The 16490-nt window shown below is 46.9% G+C and overlaps 1 protein-coding gene across 10 annotated transcripts in view; it reads right to left on the bottom strand.

Annotated features, from left to right (window-relative positions):
• The window catches only part of RBFOX2 (RNA binding fox-1 homolog 2), a 170707-nt gene that overhangs the window by 76687 nt on the left and 77530 nt on the right, over nucleotides 1-16490 (bottom strand). Inside the window, exon 1 of one of the 10 annotated variants that reach the window (XM_059472220.1) lies at nucleotides 14096-14236. The exons of the other annotated variants lie outside the window; for them this stretch is intronic. Coding sequence (XP_059328203.1) covers nucleotides 14096-14140 — 45 coding nt within the window. The 5' untranslated portion in view covers nucleotides 14141-14236. Of the gene's footprint in view, nucleotides 1-14095; nucleotides 14237-16490 lie in introns of those variants that run through there. 10 annotated transcript variants of the gene reach the window in all.

Raw genomic sequence — 16490 nt, 5'->3', positions numbered from 1 at the left:
CCTCACAGCTAACCTAGAGGCCTACTACACTTTTGAAAGCCACTGCAGCCCTCTACAAATGCCCTAGAAGAATGAAATTCATCTTCCTGTATGCTCTTCCAAAACATTAGCAAATTCCTATTACTCAGTTCTAGCTATTCTTCTTCTCTGTGTTACAAATAACACAGCTCAAAGTTTCCTACCCACCCACTGGAAAAAAAAAAAAAAAGCCACTGGCTCTCTATACAGTTCTGCTTTAAGAAGAGGTCTGTTTGGGAGATGTGTTCTTGGCCATGTCAGCTGCTAAGCAGGACCCAGCCACTGATCAGGCAGGGAGGCTTGGAGCTGGCAGGCAGGAGGGTCAGGCAGGCACAGATCTGAACGGAGACACTCGGGTCTGCAGCCTTCAGTGCAGCTTTCTCCTGACTTCTGTGCAACGTTTGCAGTAACTCCTGCAGCTCACTGTCAAAACCAATTAAGAGTACTCCTAACAAAAACCAAAAAATGTTCCTGAGAAATCACAGTTGAGCTGAAAGGGACAGTGAAGTCACCACCTTTCTCACCTCCTCACAGCAGGGCTTGTTAGAAGACCTTCATTTTGTCTAGGGCCAAAGTCACCATCAGGCTGCTCAAAGCTACAGTTTCAGACTCGATGGAGAACAAGGATCATGGACCTTTAATCTGCTTAAACCCAATTTAGATTCATCTCATTGAATAAGAAAAAGTATTCACAAGTTTCGCTCTCTGATGAAGCACTGAGATCTCCAGAGTATTTTTTTCACCCTTCAGAAGTCCATGTTCCCAGATAAATTCACTCTCACACCCTTGCAGCATTTTGATCAAAAGAGGCTTTGAAGGGCTAGAGTCCCTCACAAAAATTCTCTTAGGATGAAGATTTGCAACTGGCTTTGGATGACCTAAATTCTTTCCGCCACTAAGAGAGTGAGCCCCTCCTTGACTACAGCACCTCATCAGTCACACTTGGTGTATTCACAGTCTGTCACCCATGTCCCTGTGAAGGACACACGGAGCAAGGAACTGTCCAAAGTTCTCACCACAGCCTTCAGTCACCACCTTCCTCATTCCTCTATCTCACCATACTACACTCTATCCCACAGACTAGCTCCATCATACAGTCTAACATGACTCTGAAAAAGTATTTACACCTCCCCAACCAAACTCATATAAAAGGGACTCCTGGAACTACTTTGCCTCCCTTTCCCACTGCTTCAAGATAGAATGCTTCATCCTGGAACAGGGTGGAAACAGACCTGAGAAAGGATTTGCAAAGCCAATGTAGCAACGTTAAATAGCATCACGCACAAAGAAAGGCAAAAGAGAAAGTTAAAGCAAACAAATCTGCATTAAATATTTGAGCACAAAGCAAAGCTAACACAGCACAATATCTTATAGTCAGCCAACAAATTGATTAATTCACTAATTTCACCAAATTAACATGCTATTCCTCCTATACCTCCTGATTCAGGCTGGAAGGATCCTTTTTAAGTTTAGACAGATTTAAAACTATGCCTGTTGAAACTGAAATCCTTTCACTTGCTGCCCTATTTATCTCAACACATTTTATAAAGCAGGAAGGAACACACACTGCAAAAACAAAAGACTTTCATACTCCTGCTCTCTAATATTCTGAAGTACTTTGCATAATTGTTCAGTTTTGATAACCTCTTTTCATATGATGCCATAGCAAAAATGAGAAAAGCTACAAAGAACAACAAATCAAATTAATGGTTTCACTCTTCATGGAGGGTATACCAGACAAAGGAGGACTAGTACTATCTAAGAAATCCAAACTCCTCTCCAAGGCATTTTTAAATCAATCTTTTAAAGTAATTCAAAGCAGGTTTTGCTATAAAGACTGGAGGGAAAGCATAGGCCTAGATAAGAAGCTTCAGTGAGACCCAAGAGGTGAATGATGGTCTATGCATTGCGTAGGTCAAACTCTGATTATCTACATCTTGGCTAATCAAAAGCAATTATCTGAAAGTCAAATATGCCCTCCAAGTCAGGTAACTCATGGAGACAGGACTTATATACAGCACACAGAAATCCTAAACTCCACAGGACCTCAACTGCAGACACTATGAATTTTAAGCAGGATAACCGGGAGGACAGTTCAGAGGGTTTTAACCATACTCAAGACTCCAAGCCTGAGGGCAGACTTCAGAAGCTAGAAAGATTACCCTTGCAATTACTTGGACATTTTTGGTGTATCCATGCACCCTCAGATTACAGGCTACTTGGAGTGCAATTCCAGTTAGGTATTTAGAGACTACTTGGGGTAAAAATCTCCATTACAGGCAGGGCTGGTAAAGCCAGGCTGTTTACTTCCCATTGTAGGACCCAATGTTCAGTTGTTAAAATTCCAAGATACCATTCAAACTGATTTTTTTTTCATGCTATCTGCAAATGATTTTGGAGTTGGTGACTTCTTTTGTTACTTAAGCCATAGCAACCCAACCCAAGAAAAAAAGTAGGAGGCATATTTTGTCTTGTTTATGATTAAGAGAGGAGGAAACCACCACATATGCTTTGAAAAGTCTAGGAGAACTTATTACTTACACAAAAATTCGCATTTCAGGAATCTATATTTAGATCACCAAAATCTGACCAACATTATAACAAAAGTACGGAAAATTACAGTGGCTGTCTTACATTTAATCAATCTCCCAGTAAAGCTATATGCAATGGTCAAAAAAGGCTAGAACACAGAAAAGAAAGAAGTAACAGTATGCAAAACCTGCCAGAAATTAAAGAACCAATCCCTTCTTTATATTTCTCACAGAAAGAACAAATGGTGGCAACAAGCTTTATGTTAGAGAAAGACTTAGCAATGCTCAGAAAGGCCAGCAGTGACATTGCAAATACTTTTAAGGCAGGTTACTTGTCATCAGGAATAGTTTAGATACTGTTTATTCTAACGGGAAACAGAGATGCTCTTATGGGTGGCTGGTAGTGCCCCTTGCACCCCATGGTCTGTGATTTTATGCTCTCATTTGGACATCATCCTCAGCTTCACAGGAGAGACTAGCCAGGTCAGATCTAGGTCTGGAGATCACTGACAGCAGGGAAATTATCCACCTCCAGTACTTTGCACCATCTCCTTTGCAGGGATGATGTAACATCAAGGAGCAGTTACCCACTTCAAATCCAAAAAAACCAAGAAACAGACCTGTAAGTACAGCAGGAGAAAATTAAATTGAGACAAGAAGCCTGAGCACTATCAGCACAGGCAGTGACAGGGAGCAAAGAGACAGAACAGACAAGTATGACTGCAATAGGAACAGAAAAGGCAAACTAAATGAGGAATGAAGGGAGTGGGTGGAGAGTTAAAAAAGCCTATGACAAGGAGAATATAGTGAGGACAAGGAGGAGAAGGAAGAAAAGCAAAGAATTAGCAGGTCTAAAAATCAGCTGAGAAGGAACTGAAGGGATCAAAGTAAAGTAGTCGTCTGGCAAAACAGGAGGGCACGTAACTGGAGAGGAATGGAGGCTGGGAGAGTATGGATATGGTATGGCTTGTATGGGACAAGCTACTGACCAGGGATCTTGGGGAGAGGGTGAGAGGAAGAAGCACCCATCTGTCCTCCAGTGATGAAGGGGAGAGGTGAGACAGGAGAGGTCACACAGGGGTGGAAGAGAGGGCAAAATGTGCATACCAGTGTAGACCCCCAAAGCCTAAACCAGAGCCTAATATTGCAAAACGTCACCATTTCTCTGCTGTCAGCAAATACACAAAACCAAGTGGCAAACACAGACCAAGCTGGTCTGCACAGAAAATGACAGCTAATTACATAGTCAGTCAAAGTGGCAGAGGTCTGTGGGCTGTATCTGGGACGGCCAACTCTGCCACTGATAACTTGCAGGGGTCATCATGGTGCCACATACACTGAAGCTGGTGGGGACAGTTAGAGGGTTGTCTGTTTTTTCTTTTCTTTCTTGCAGAAAAAAAAAGCATACAAACATGTGATTAAAGACTATCATAAATAGCCACAGAAATAAAGAGAACAAATGAAGGTTTCTTTCCCAATTTAAAATACAGAAATGCCATGTGATTGAAATGCCTCCCCATTACCATCTTGATCATTCTCAATTCAGTTTAAGAATAATATTGCTTAATGAACAGTTCTGCAGAGAAAAAAAAAGATCAGGTATTAAGTAAAGCACACTGTTGAACAGCATTTGTTTTATCTTCTTTTATGCAGGCAAAACACACTATTTTTTCCAAAAGCTTACAGTTGAGCATTAATTACTCTGGTTTCTATGAACCCTACAAAATCAGCCTATACATCTCCTGCCCTCATTGGTCACAGCACAGCTTCCAACAGCACAGCAAAAAACCATCCTACATAGCAGAGGATCATAAGTGACTCTACAGGAGCATACCAAAATACTTTTGGTAGGAAAATTAACATTTCTCTACTCTGATTCCAGAGAACATGTCTGATAGAAAGAATACTGACTACATCCTTTTAAATAGTATTCCATTTAAAAGAAGACTGAGGCAAATTAACCATCTCCTCCCTGATACTCAGACCTCCAAGGAATGCCTGTTAGTCAAGTCTGTGACTCTGCAGCTGGGAGGTAAAGAACTCATTGCAAAGGGGTAGCCAACTGCACACACCATTTGCTGGAAATGGATCTAAAACAGGAACAGGGAGCATTTTACCTGAAGCAGTCAGTAAGACCAGAATCCACATGTCTAAAAAACATCACACACAGAGACACCCATTGCAGACCCCTTTTGCACTGGTGCTAGAATTTTATAGTAGAAGGCTGCTCAATACTAATTAAATGCAATGGAGCCATCATGAATTAATAACCTGAAGGGAAAGATGTTGCTGGTTTTAAGAGCCTGCCGTTTTTGCAACCTTGAACTTTTGTAATTTTTGGTAGCTCACTACAACCTCTTTACTGATCCAGATACTCCATAAATTAATAGTTCTTAAAATACAATTAAAACGGTATGTTAAATTTACACAGCCTTGGCAATCAAATATCACAGACAACTTAGGCATCCTCATTTCTCAATTCCCGGGGATAACCACCTAGTCACCTGCAGAAGAAATGCACTAGGGAGCAGCGAGGTTATTTCTAGGACAGGGACTCAAGGAAATGGCAGTGCTGTATCAAGTTGCTTTTCTCCATCCTGCCTAGGAAATGTTGAATAAAGCTTCTGCCATTCCAATGCAGGTCTACAAACACCTGCAGTGGTTTACTTCTACTCCAATGCATCTCAAAGTGCTCAGCACAGGAGGCAAAGAGAGAAATACTAAAAAAACAGGTTTTGACAGGCCCCACTGACTTTTAGGCCCTTAAGAGTAAGCCCTTCTCAACCAGCAGTTAAATCTCCAAGTATAACAGCAGTTACAAACACAACCCATAGCCCCACCTCAAGCAACTATGTCCTAATATCGGGGAAAGTGAGATGCAGATTAATCTTTGCATTCCCAAGGGATAGTCTCCTGGAAAAGTGATTGGACAGGATTTCTCTCACACAAATCTCTGATGCTGACATGGTGTCTTGCACCACTAAGGAGAAGTCCTAAGATATACAGCAGAAGGGAATGAAAAGCTAGGGGACAGGCATAGGCACTGAGTCAGATACCATGTAAACAAGCACCATTTCTTGAACAGCAAAGAAAGGGGAAGAGCAGAAGTCCACGGACAGAGAAGAGAGCGATTCCCTTCACACAGCTCATGCAAGTTTGCAAGATAACACCAAAGCACACAGCAAGCAGCAAGAACAACCGAACTGAAAGGAAAGGAACATGCAATCCTCAAAGCAGGGAAAAGGGACAGGGAAATAATGGTAGGTCCTAACAGAAGTCCAAGAGGAAAAAAGGGGGGCCTTCTACTACACACAGATAAAGCTTTTCTTTCTTAATTCTTTCTTTTAAAGGAGCAGGGGAATTCTGCAGCATCCAGCTTGCCTGGAGGAGAACAGAACCTAAAGGAGCCGTAAGGGGACGGGAGGGGGAAGCTGTTCTGGGACTCAGTCTCCCTCGCAGACAGTTCAGACAAAGGAGGATGGTCTCCTATAATGGGATGCATTGTACATTTTTAGCTAGCACAAGGTGGCTGTCGTGACAGGGTTCCCCATCTCCTGTCTCCCCTCCTCAACTACACACGCCTGCATGATCCCAACATGGAACAGAAAGATCTGTTTTATCACACTATTACTGTAATGGGAAGCAGAGAAAGACAGGGAAAGGGAATGAGGCAGAGGAACGAAAAGGAGACAGAGCAGCCTTTAATGAGTCAGCCGCTGCTCTGATTTAAATAAGATCTCCATTTAAGGAGCACTGCAATTGTTGGGTTTTCTTAATTTAAAAAAACAAATCACTGACTAAGCAAGCAACTTTTGGCTGCACAAGTTGTCTCACAGCTACACACAGGGTCTGGGAAGGAAAGGGTTATAGAAGGGGGAAGGGAAAGGGAAGAAAACCTCTGGAAAAAATGAGACTGCTTGCTGGTTCATTTTAACAAGGACATAAATTAGTCTCAAAGCCACAAACGCCATCACCTCCCTGAGCCCTGGGCAGAGTGTAGCAAGTCAAACACGTGCCAAGATAAACGGCACTGGCTGGAGCCTCCAAGGGGTGCTGGGGGGGACAAGAGGGGGCATGCTGGCAGGCAGGGCAGCAAAGATGCTTCAAATGGTGCCACAAAATGGAGACTGGTGATCCTACAGCTGCACAAAAGCAGACTTTCTGATGTTTCTGCTTACACCCACATCAAAAGCTGGGAACTCAAGACAGATAAAGAAGGAAAAAGGGGTGCTGAGGTCAGAAAATAGCAGTTCGTCAAGGTCTGGCTTTAATTACCACAAACAGCCCTTCCTCCTCCTCCTCCTCCTATCTTGGAAGAAGGCCCGCCAGCGGGCAGCAGCCCAGGTGAAAGGTTCCATCGCTGAGAGCAGGGAGGGGAGCAGACAATGGCGGGGGGATTCATTACAAAGACACACACACACTCCCAGCACTGCCGGCTGCCACATGGGCTGGGGGGACCCCTTAAGGAGGCAGCAGCTCCCTCCCTGCTCTCTGAGATGCTCGACACCTTCCCCCTCTCCCAGCCCTGATGGGAAACAGATTTGGAGGAAAACGCCAGCAAGGCACTGGGCTGTCCAAGAAAGGGAGGGCTTTGTGCTCCACACAAGCCAGCAACCTCAGCATGCACCACACAGAGAAAAAGCCTTTTAGCATATAATGCCCATCCACAGAAGACTCTCTCTTTTATCTGCAATTAGTACATAATGTACTGGGCCTCGTTTAACACTCATTTTCACTGATTTAGGATTAAGGGGTATAAGGCTAAGGTACTATCTATTAATGAATCTGAGCTCTTACTCTCATTAGCAATTTTTGTTTCCTCTTTTTCAAGCATATTTCTACTTTCCAGCATCTCCCATTTCTTTATATCGCTGTTTCTAGTCTTGTCACTCCACACTCTTATTTATTCTGTTCTATCAGCTTGTCATGCCTATGCAGAAGCTCGTCTCCCAGATCTCCAAGGAAGACAGCAAGCTTGCTCCTTACAGTGCAAGAGAACTCAGACCAGGTAGGCAATGTTTTCTAGAGACTGAACTAAACAGAGCAAGACTGTAGCAATGCTGAATTCATTCAGTGCCAATTACCAGCTTACCATACCAATAATATTTATTTTTCATAAATGAGACAGAGCCCCAAGGAAGCAAGTTCACAGGTTTAAGTAATGGCACTCCACTGCTTCAAACAAAACTGCCGAATAAGAATAATGTGGCTGGGGATATTGTCTTGAATGTGCTGTGCTCCATCAGCCCCACACTTGGCCAAACCTGCAGTGACTGCTAAGGACCAGACTAGCAGCCAAATGATTCCCTTGAGAGAAGGCAGCACTCTGCTAGAGCTGAATTCACCTGTGCTGTCTTCCTCAACTCTGTGTACAAGGGCTACCCACCGTTCATCTGGATCCCCAACTGAAACACAGTCCGAGTTCTCCTCTCCTACTGTTTTTTTAATATGCATCTTCTCCAGCATCTCAGCATGTAAATACACAATGCAAATCCTGAAAACCTATACTAAATAGCACATACTCTTAAGACAATCGTAATTCAAGGTCAAACAGTACAATAACACACAGTCTTGATACCTCCTTCCCCACGTCAATAAATTAAGAGTTTCTGTGGAAGACAGATTTCCCTGGAGTCTATTAGGTTATCCTAAACCTTTAAATGAGTTTATACCCTCCCCTGTTTCAGCCAGTGCTCCAGGAGAATCTCATCCTTCCCAGCTCTGCACATCCCCAAGCCTGGGTCCTGGTGACTGCACTGCACAGACATGGGCTCCGAGCATGACAGCTGTGGCTGAAAGCACATTGCTACACAAGGCTGTGCAGAACAACTCTCTGAAATGTGCACACCTGCAGCTTAAGGGCACACACCTCCATCCGACCAGGCACACTCAGCACACAGCAAAACGCAAATGGACGCTGACTGCAGAGACACAGCTTTCCAGCATCACTTGCTAAACTAAATATAGGTACAGAAAGCCCCACGAGATTTCTGCAGAGCTCATCTGTCTCAGAACAGAAAGCCTCGGTCCAGATAAAAAGGACTCTCTAATGGAAGGGACTAAACAGCAGAAGCAGAAGGTGGGGCTTGGGAGCCTGGGAAGATACCTTTAGAGTGGACAGAGACCTATTTTTCAGCCACTGACAATCAATGTGAGATGAGAGAGGGAAAGGGTCAAAGTGGGTGCTACTTCTCCCAGCAGATTCATTCTGAGTTAGGCACCCGTGAAAGAGATGACCCTTGTAGTGGGACATGCAGATCTCAGCAGCAGCTAGTGAAGGGGGCTTCAGCCAGAGCTAAGGAAAGCCAAAAGGGCAGTATGCATCTATTCTGAAGACTTGCAAAGCTGTACAGAAAAAAAGCACTTGTGAAACCCAGATTTGAAGAAAAGTTCCTTCTGAGAGTCTTTCCCTCCACCCCCTTTGGGAATATCCCCCAAAGGTTTCCAGCTCTGCAAGGCACTGCAGGGACATTATATAATGCCTAACTCCAAAGGATTCCAGCTCCACGATGCCGCTTTCCTACTCCTCCCTCCCTTTGCCCGCTCCCTCCGGTGGCGAGTTGCATATGCCATGCCAGGAAAAAAAAAAAAATTCAAAATCCAAAAGCATACAGTAGCCTTAAAAGGCGAGCACTGTCCGACGAAACCCCTTTGCGGTGGATGCGCGATGGCCCTGGCAGCTGAGCGCGCTCCTCAGGAAACGTCAGCCGCTTTCCCCCGGGAAGACACGGGCAGCCCCACGCCTACAGCTACCTACAAGGGCTTCCCGGCCCCCGCCGTGACCGGCAGCCGGATGGAGCAGCGCCGGGGAAGCCGTACACCTTCGCGATCGGCCGTTCAAAGGCGGGTTTAGCCAAACTCGAAGCAGGGGCAAGCCGTGCCCCTCGCGCACCGCTCTCTCTAGAGGGCACTGCGAGGCTGCTCCGGGCAGGGGGATCGCAGGAGCCCCTTCCCCAGAGCTCCCACCGCGGGTGCCCGGCGCGGCGGGGCTCCCTCCCGCACCGCTCCGGGCGCCCCGCTCCCCGCCCAGACAAAGCCGGGCGGGCAGCCGCCGGAGCCCGGCCCTCCCGCCACCCTTACCTGAGTTACCATTTTCTTTTTCTCCATAAACCAAAATGGGGGAGGCCGGCCGCACGGGAGAGGGAAAATTTACAAAAAAGAGAAAAGAAATAAAACGAAATAAAAAAGCAGCAGCCCCGTGGAGGCGGGCGGCGGCGGCTGCCTGCGCTGCGCTGCCTCGCCGGCGCGGTGCTCCCCGAGCCCTTTTTCCTCTCTTTCTTCTCTCGTGTTCCTCCCCTTCTTCCCCCTCCCTCCCCCCCTGCCGCCCCCCCGGCTCAGCCAGATGGCTGCGGGAAGCACCGCCCCGAATGCCGAAGGTAATTAATGCGAGCCGGGGCCGCCCCCGCCGCGCCCCGCCTCGCCCCGCCCGGCTGGGCTCGGCACGGCCCGGCCAGCCCCCGCCCCAGCCAGGCGGCTCCCTCGCCCGCCCGCCGGGACTCCCCACGGCTCCCCGGGAACCGGCAGGCTCGGCGGAGGCGCAAACGCGAGCTGCAAACAAAAGCGAAGGTGGCGGACCCGTGCAGCGCCGGTCCCGGCCGGCAGAACCTCACGGCCGGCCCGAGCTGCTCCGCACCTACCATTCCCAGCGCCCCAGGCCTCCCCCGCCTGCACCTCAGCAGGCAGGAGAAAGCATCTCCCGGCTGGAGGATGCTGGAGAGATAGCTGTCAGTTTTGCACAGACCTCCCTTCTGCCACAAAAGGGAGAACGCGTGGGTTACACGGTGTGTTGGCTGAACCGGAAGCAGTATCCGTGCCAGGATCTGCATTTCTATCATCATAAAACCTGGAGACCGCTGGACTCCTTCCCAGCTTGCTTTTTTCCCTCCCATTTATCTTCAGCAAGCATCTGGCCCTGAGCACCTGAGCACGCCACGGTTGACAGCATCTGTTCTCTCAGCAACCCCGTAAAACAGAGTGATACACTGCTACCCCATTTGCCAGACAGGATCTGAGATGCTCAGATTGATTTTTCCCAACACTGCACCCATGGAAACCCACGGACAGGGCTGAGCGCAGGTCTGCCAATCCCACAGTTAGACAAGAAGACTATACTGATGCTCCAGTGTTCATGACGCAGAGATAAAACCAGCTCAGGCAAGTTGCGCTTCTGATGTATCTCTTCTTGACACCTGGTACTCAAGAGACTCCCAAGGCTTTAGCTGCTTTTTTTTTTGCTAAATTACAGTGCAGTAACACCTTGAATCCCCATGTGTTCTTTGCATAAATATGCCCAGTTATGATTTACATGGGAGAAAAAAAAAAAAGCCCAGTGGTTTTGCTTCATGGGCTTCTGCTACAGCACTGCCCTCCAGGCAGCCCATGCTGACCACGATGCTTTTTAGTTTCCCAATTTCACTCGCTGCAAACTGACCTCTGGCTCCCTCCCTTCTTCCTTTCCTCCTCTTGCCCATAATCTCCTCATTCAGCAGGCCAGCAGGAGCATGTGTCACAAACCAGTCTCTCCTCTGTTGTGAAAAGCAGGAGACCAAGACACCAGAAGCCCTTCCTTACATGCTACCAGCACACAGAGGCAGAGAGTCATGGGCCAGCCACCCAACACAACCAAACCATGGTGTGGGATCCTCTGGGAGAGAGCCAGCCTCCATGACTGCAGCCTACAGGTCTCTGAGTCAGAGTCCACGTTTTTCTGTGTTATCTCATGGTAACTTGCAAGTTACAATATTTACACGCAATGTTGCAAAACCAGGGAAAGTAGTGGATTTGGTTTCTCCTCCCTCCATTACAAATCTGAGATTCTGGAGCACAGTTCTAGGTCAAGTGTAAAAAAACAGCAAAAAACACAGTGACCTCCTTAAACCTTTGACATGACAAAGCACCAGGTTTCAGTATTGTGCATCTCATTCATCAGACCTCTGCAAATAACTCAGGATAATCTCCTTATTCTCTCCACTTAAGTACTTTAACTGTTGTGTTCACTTGGTCTTGTCTGTGCCATGAGGTAGCACCTTCTTGTCCTAGATCTAGGGCTGTAGCACTGTAGACCTCCTGGACATCATCCCACTACTGTTAACCAGAATAGCACCATTTCTACTCCATTTTGGCCTTCATCTGAGGAACCTCCATCAGAAAGAGTCTTCTAAGGAAAATGAGATGCCCAACAATGCACTGAACCTTCCCTTGCACTGCCTCCACCACCTAGTTGGTACATCTGCCTTGCTCATGTGCCAGCAGAGTGGGAATTCCCTACAGTGTGATGTGCTGCTGGTATCCCTGGTACCCCTCTTTAATCTCCAATCATCTTCTTCCCCATGCTTGGAATATATTCACCTTTGCTCCTGTTGAGCCAGAAAAAACACCCAATTTTCAGTAAATGTGTTCAGGCAACAAGAAACACAAACCTGCAAGAGTTCTCACTGCTGCAGTGAATATCTGCTACAGAGTTTCAAAAGCTAAAAACACACCATGCAACATGACCAGACGTGGCGACACTTGAGATCTTTGCTGTCTCACTGGAGGCCAGGAGCAATGTCTGATAACAGACAAGGCCTACACAAAATTGGTGGATCTGTGCAATTCATCTTTCCTCACTGAGGCACAGGGGTCCAGATGTTGTGTCATGGCCATGCAGAGTAATTTGGTGGACCTTCACTTAGCTTCTCCTACATGAGAATCATGGAACCACTCCTGAATTTACCACGACAGTTTGCCAACCTCTGCCAAGAAAAACCAAAACCCAAACTGCAAATCTTGCTGCTGAAAAGAACAGAGAAGCAAGAGCCGAGCTGAAGGCTGGAAGCCTGAAGAACACACAGCTCAGAGCCACGAGATCACCCCTTCCTACTTACTGCATTTATTCAAAAAGCAACGTATTCAGAGCAGCTCTAGATGCCAGTATTTATGAGTTCTTACGGTTTCTCACACATCAGGGACATAAATGCATCAAAACTTTGTTACTGTGCTGTAGAAGTAACATTTTTAAATAACTATGGGCAAATTTAACCAGTCTGTCTTGGCAGTGCCCGGACACAGCTGATAATCCTCATCATGCCAGGCAAAGTTCCTTGCTCCCACCTGAGCATGTCTGTGACACTTTTATATTCTCTTCTGCGTTTGCAGAGATGTACATGATGGTTTCTGGTTAGCTCCTACCATTTAAATCCTAATGGAAAAGAAGCTGGAGAAGGATGTTTATGCAGCAGGCCAAAGGACAAGGCCACTGAAATCACACTGATGAGAGCACAGATGAAGAACTAACCTTTAGTTTGACTAAGTAGTCTACATGTACACTCTTAAATGCTTGGGTTAGTTTAACACTCATAGAAATTATGGAACTACAAAGAGGAGGAGTCCACAAACACTCTGCTTTCAGAAAGTTTCAGGATATGTTGTCCTTTTTTCTTTTTTTGGCTATATTGTTTACCACCCTTTGCTACTAAGGGTGGAAAGCAAGCATAGCCTTCAATTTTAACATCCCATTACCTGCATTTCTGTGCTGGCTCAAGTTTAGATGGAGCAAACCTGCCAGCTGGACCAAGGCCAGAGGGAAGAAAAAGAGAGTTTCAAGTGCAAAGAACCAATTTATCAGGAAGAAATCTTAACAACCAAAAGACACACTTCTGCTGGTGGATTCTATTCATCTGGGTAATAAAACCCCCGATACAAGGTAACCTAACAAAATACTATTTAGTGGCTATCTGATGTATCTCACCGTAGATAATCTTGAATTGCTAGTCTACATTTCACATTTTCTGGATAAACTTGGTGCTTGTAAGGACATGGAGTACTGACATTGAATAGCCAAGGACTGCCTAGAGAACATCATCTTTCACTTGGCTCCAAAGGTATTTGAGCCTGACCCACACAGCCTGTCTTCTCCAAGACTGCACACACTGGCCAGCAAATGTCACGTGTGCTCCAAATATAGCCCCCTTCCCCAGCAGAGGCTGCAATACAGACTGCACCCAGCCCCGAGCGCTGCGCTCCAACCCACCCGCTCCCTTCACCCTACACATCCCCTCTGCACCTCCAAAAGCAAAAATGTGACAAATGAGATTTTGTCCGAGGTTTTGTGGGTGATTTTGGAGGAGGGAGGAGGAGAATAGGTGAGGAGCTGCTTGGTGTGGCTCAGCACCCCTGTGGGACAGGCTGCAGTCACACATACAGGTCACATGTGCCCCGACAACGCAGTGAGACACACAACAACAGGCCAGTTTGCAGAGCACAGCACTGCTGTCAGTTCAACATCCCCTACAAACAAACAAATGATCAAAGAAAAAGGCAAGAAATGTGAGCCAGAATACACAAGTCTCAAACAAGACAAATCTTGGAGTTAAAAAGTATCAAATGGTACTGCTCAGGTGCAGGAGATTCAAAGCCATCCGCAGAGTATCTGGGCAGAGGCCTGGGACACAGGAAGCCCAGCTTGGAAGCAGTGTCCTTCTACAAAACAAGCACGTAAGCTCCAGTTTTGTCCAAACAACATAGAGAACAAAACTCCTTAAAGTCACCACTATCCTTTTGCTTACCTGGATGACTGGGTATTGGTAATCCATACAATACACACCATACATAGCCAAAGATCCTCCAGCTAAAGGCCAAATGGACACAGGACTGGAAGCTTCAAATCCGAGTCTCCGTCTCTCAGCCTTATGGGAAGGACTCTGGCAGCCCTGCGCAGTGCTTGGCTCGGGCCTCTGGGGCCACTCAGGTTGACACTAGCTCAGCTGAAAATAAAAAGGAGCTGCCTGGCTCGGCACAGCTCGGCCCCTCTCTTCTGGGATCCAGCAAGGCAGCGCTCAACCATAGGCGGTGGAGGCTCCTAAAATTAGAAATCCTCTACTGAAAACGGCCCTGCAAGCCTCGACTGAGGAGTGTCCTGCGATTCCCAGGCAGCAAACAGAGCAACTGCCAGGAAGAGGGGGACACAGGATCTTCGCAGCCACTGCTGCCAGGGATGGGAGGAAGCAAACAGCATTTAGGATCTGAAAAGAGCATATGTTCTGGGCTCTAGGTGCGTCAGAGGGAACACTCCCAATCCAGGACAGGGAAAAACATATGGGACTGTTCCTCCCCCACCACCATACCCTTCTTGCTGTCCTCTGCAGGGACAGGTGCTGGGATTAGCATAGTAAAACCCTTTGGTGTCAGGGAAGGAGGGAGGGAGAGGGGAGAAGCCACACTAATATCTCAAACTGAAGGGATCTCTTTCACAAGGGAGCGTGTGCCCATATCATTTAACGCTTCTCCCTCCCTCCCTAGCTGAGGCAAGCAGGGACAGCTGCCGGAACCGAGGCTGGCGGGGGGAGCTGGGCCCTGCAATGGCCCCCACTGCCCCAGCCCTGGGCCGGTGGGTTGTCCCCCTCAGCTGTTCCAGTCAAACTGGGGGCGGCGAGGGGATTAACTCTGTCACATGGGATGGTGAGCAGCAGGGAGAAGGGGGCAAGACTGGGCAGGGCCAGTTGTTGTGCCCATTTTAGGAAGCTCACCCTCCTCATTCCCCAGGAGGAATCTGCTCCCTGACCGACAGGGACAGATGGGGAGCTGCCTGGCCAGCAGGCTCACTCCAGCAGCCTCACATGCCAGCCACGTTACCAGACATCCGAGGGCCCGCTGCCGATTCCTAAAGGATATACCGTGGCCAGGGGAGCACCGAGGGGGCCTGACCTCCCACAACAAATTGCATGAGGTTTCACCCATTGCTACAGAAAAACCACCCCAAGATTTTTGTAGTGATGGGTGGACACTGGACCAAACTTGGGTTCTCAAAGAGTTAACAGCCTAAGCCCACAAAAGATTCCCACCTTCTTCCAAAGGATAGCAGGGAAAAAACCCCTCCCTCTGAGGTTTCAAAAATAAACATGCTACAGTGATCAAACCCAAGAAGGACTAGCCAAATTTCCCCTACACACACCGTTTTAAATGCATAAAGTCAGGGGATTTTTTTGCATTTCTAATCTTTAACTTTTCTGTAGTGCTGCTGTGCACCACTAAACAGCCTCCCTCAGCCTAGCTCTAGGGCAGCTGCCTTTCTATTATCACTCAATTTCCTCCCCCACAGAAAGAGTTAAACTTGAGATTTACTTTTCTTCATGAGTTAAATGTGTGGATCATTATCTAGTACAATTTGCATGTGCAAACCTTTCTCATTCAGGTAAGGGGTGCCTAATCCACAGCCCTCCAACCCACTGGGCCCAGCAGGACAGCTCTTGGCTCATCCTCAGCTCCCACTGCCCTTTCCCTCTGAGAGCCTCAGGAAAGGACAGCTATGAGCTGGGTGAGTGCTCATAGCAGCTGTCGCCCACTCTCATCATCTGTCCTAGAGGCACAGGGCCCTCCTTCCTTACAAAAGGAGCATGACCAATTTGGGGAGTATAAAGCATGACATTTTCTACATCTTAAATAAATAAATAAATTTTAAAAAGTTTCTATAGTCATTGTTTCTGTGTGAAGATTTGCACAGACAAAGAAATTAGTCGCCCATAAATGGGAAAGCAGCTATGTTTCTAGATCTCTTCACTGGGGAAAAAAGATGAGGCTCCCACAATGAACTTCCATCTCATTTTGCCTTTGGCCAACTTATTTCACCCCAAAGAGACCCAAAACAGCTTTCTGGGGCTCACCACTATGCCCCTACTTCCTCACCAGAGGGCTTTTTGGCTACCTCTCAGCACTCCCTGCATACCCTGCCTGGGGGCACAGATAGAATCTGGTTTCCTCTGAACGACCAATACTTTTTTATTTCCTTCTCTTTTCTGTAACTACATGTTCAAAAGGTGCCTGCCCTTCATTCTTTTGCATAGCTCATTACTATGCACTCAAGCAATTTAGTATCTCCAATAAAATCTTTTTATGAAAAGGCATTAATTTATACAAACCCGAAGACTTTTCCACAGCCTGTTTTTGCTACTTCATATTACTGCC

This window comes from Ammospiza nelsoni, chromosome 5, assembly GCF_027579445.1.
Source record: "Ammospiza nelsoni isolate bAmmNel1 chromosome 5, bAmmNel1.pri, whole genome shotgun sequence".
NCBI lineage: Eukaryota > Metazoa > Chordata > Aves > Passeriformes > Passerellidae > Ammospiza > Ammospiza nelsoni.
This window is presented reverse-complemented; position numbering and strand designations above follow the sequence as displayed.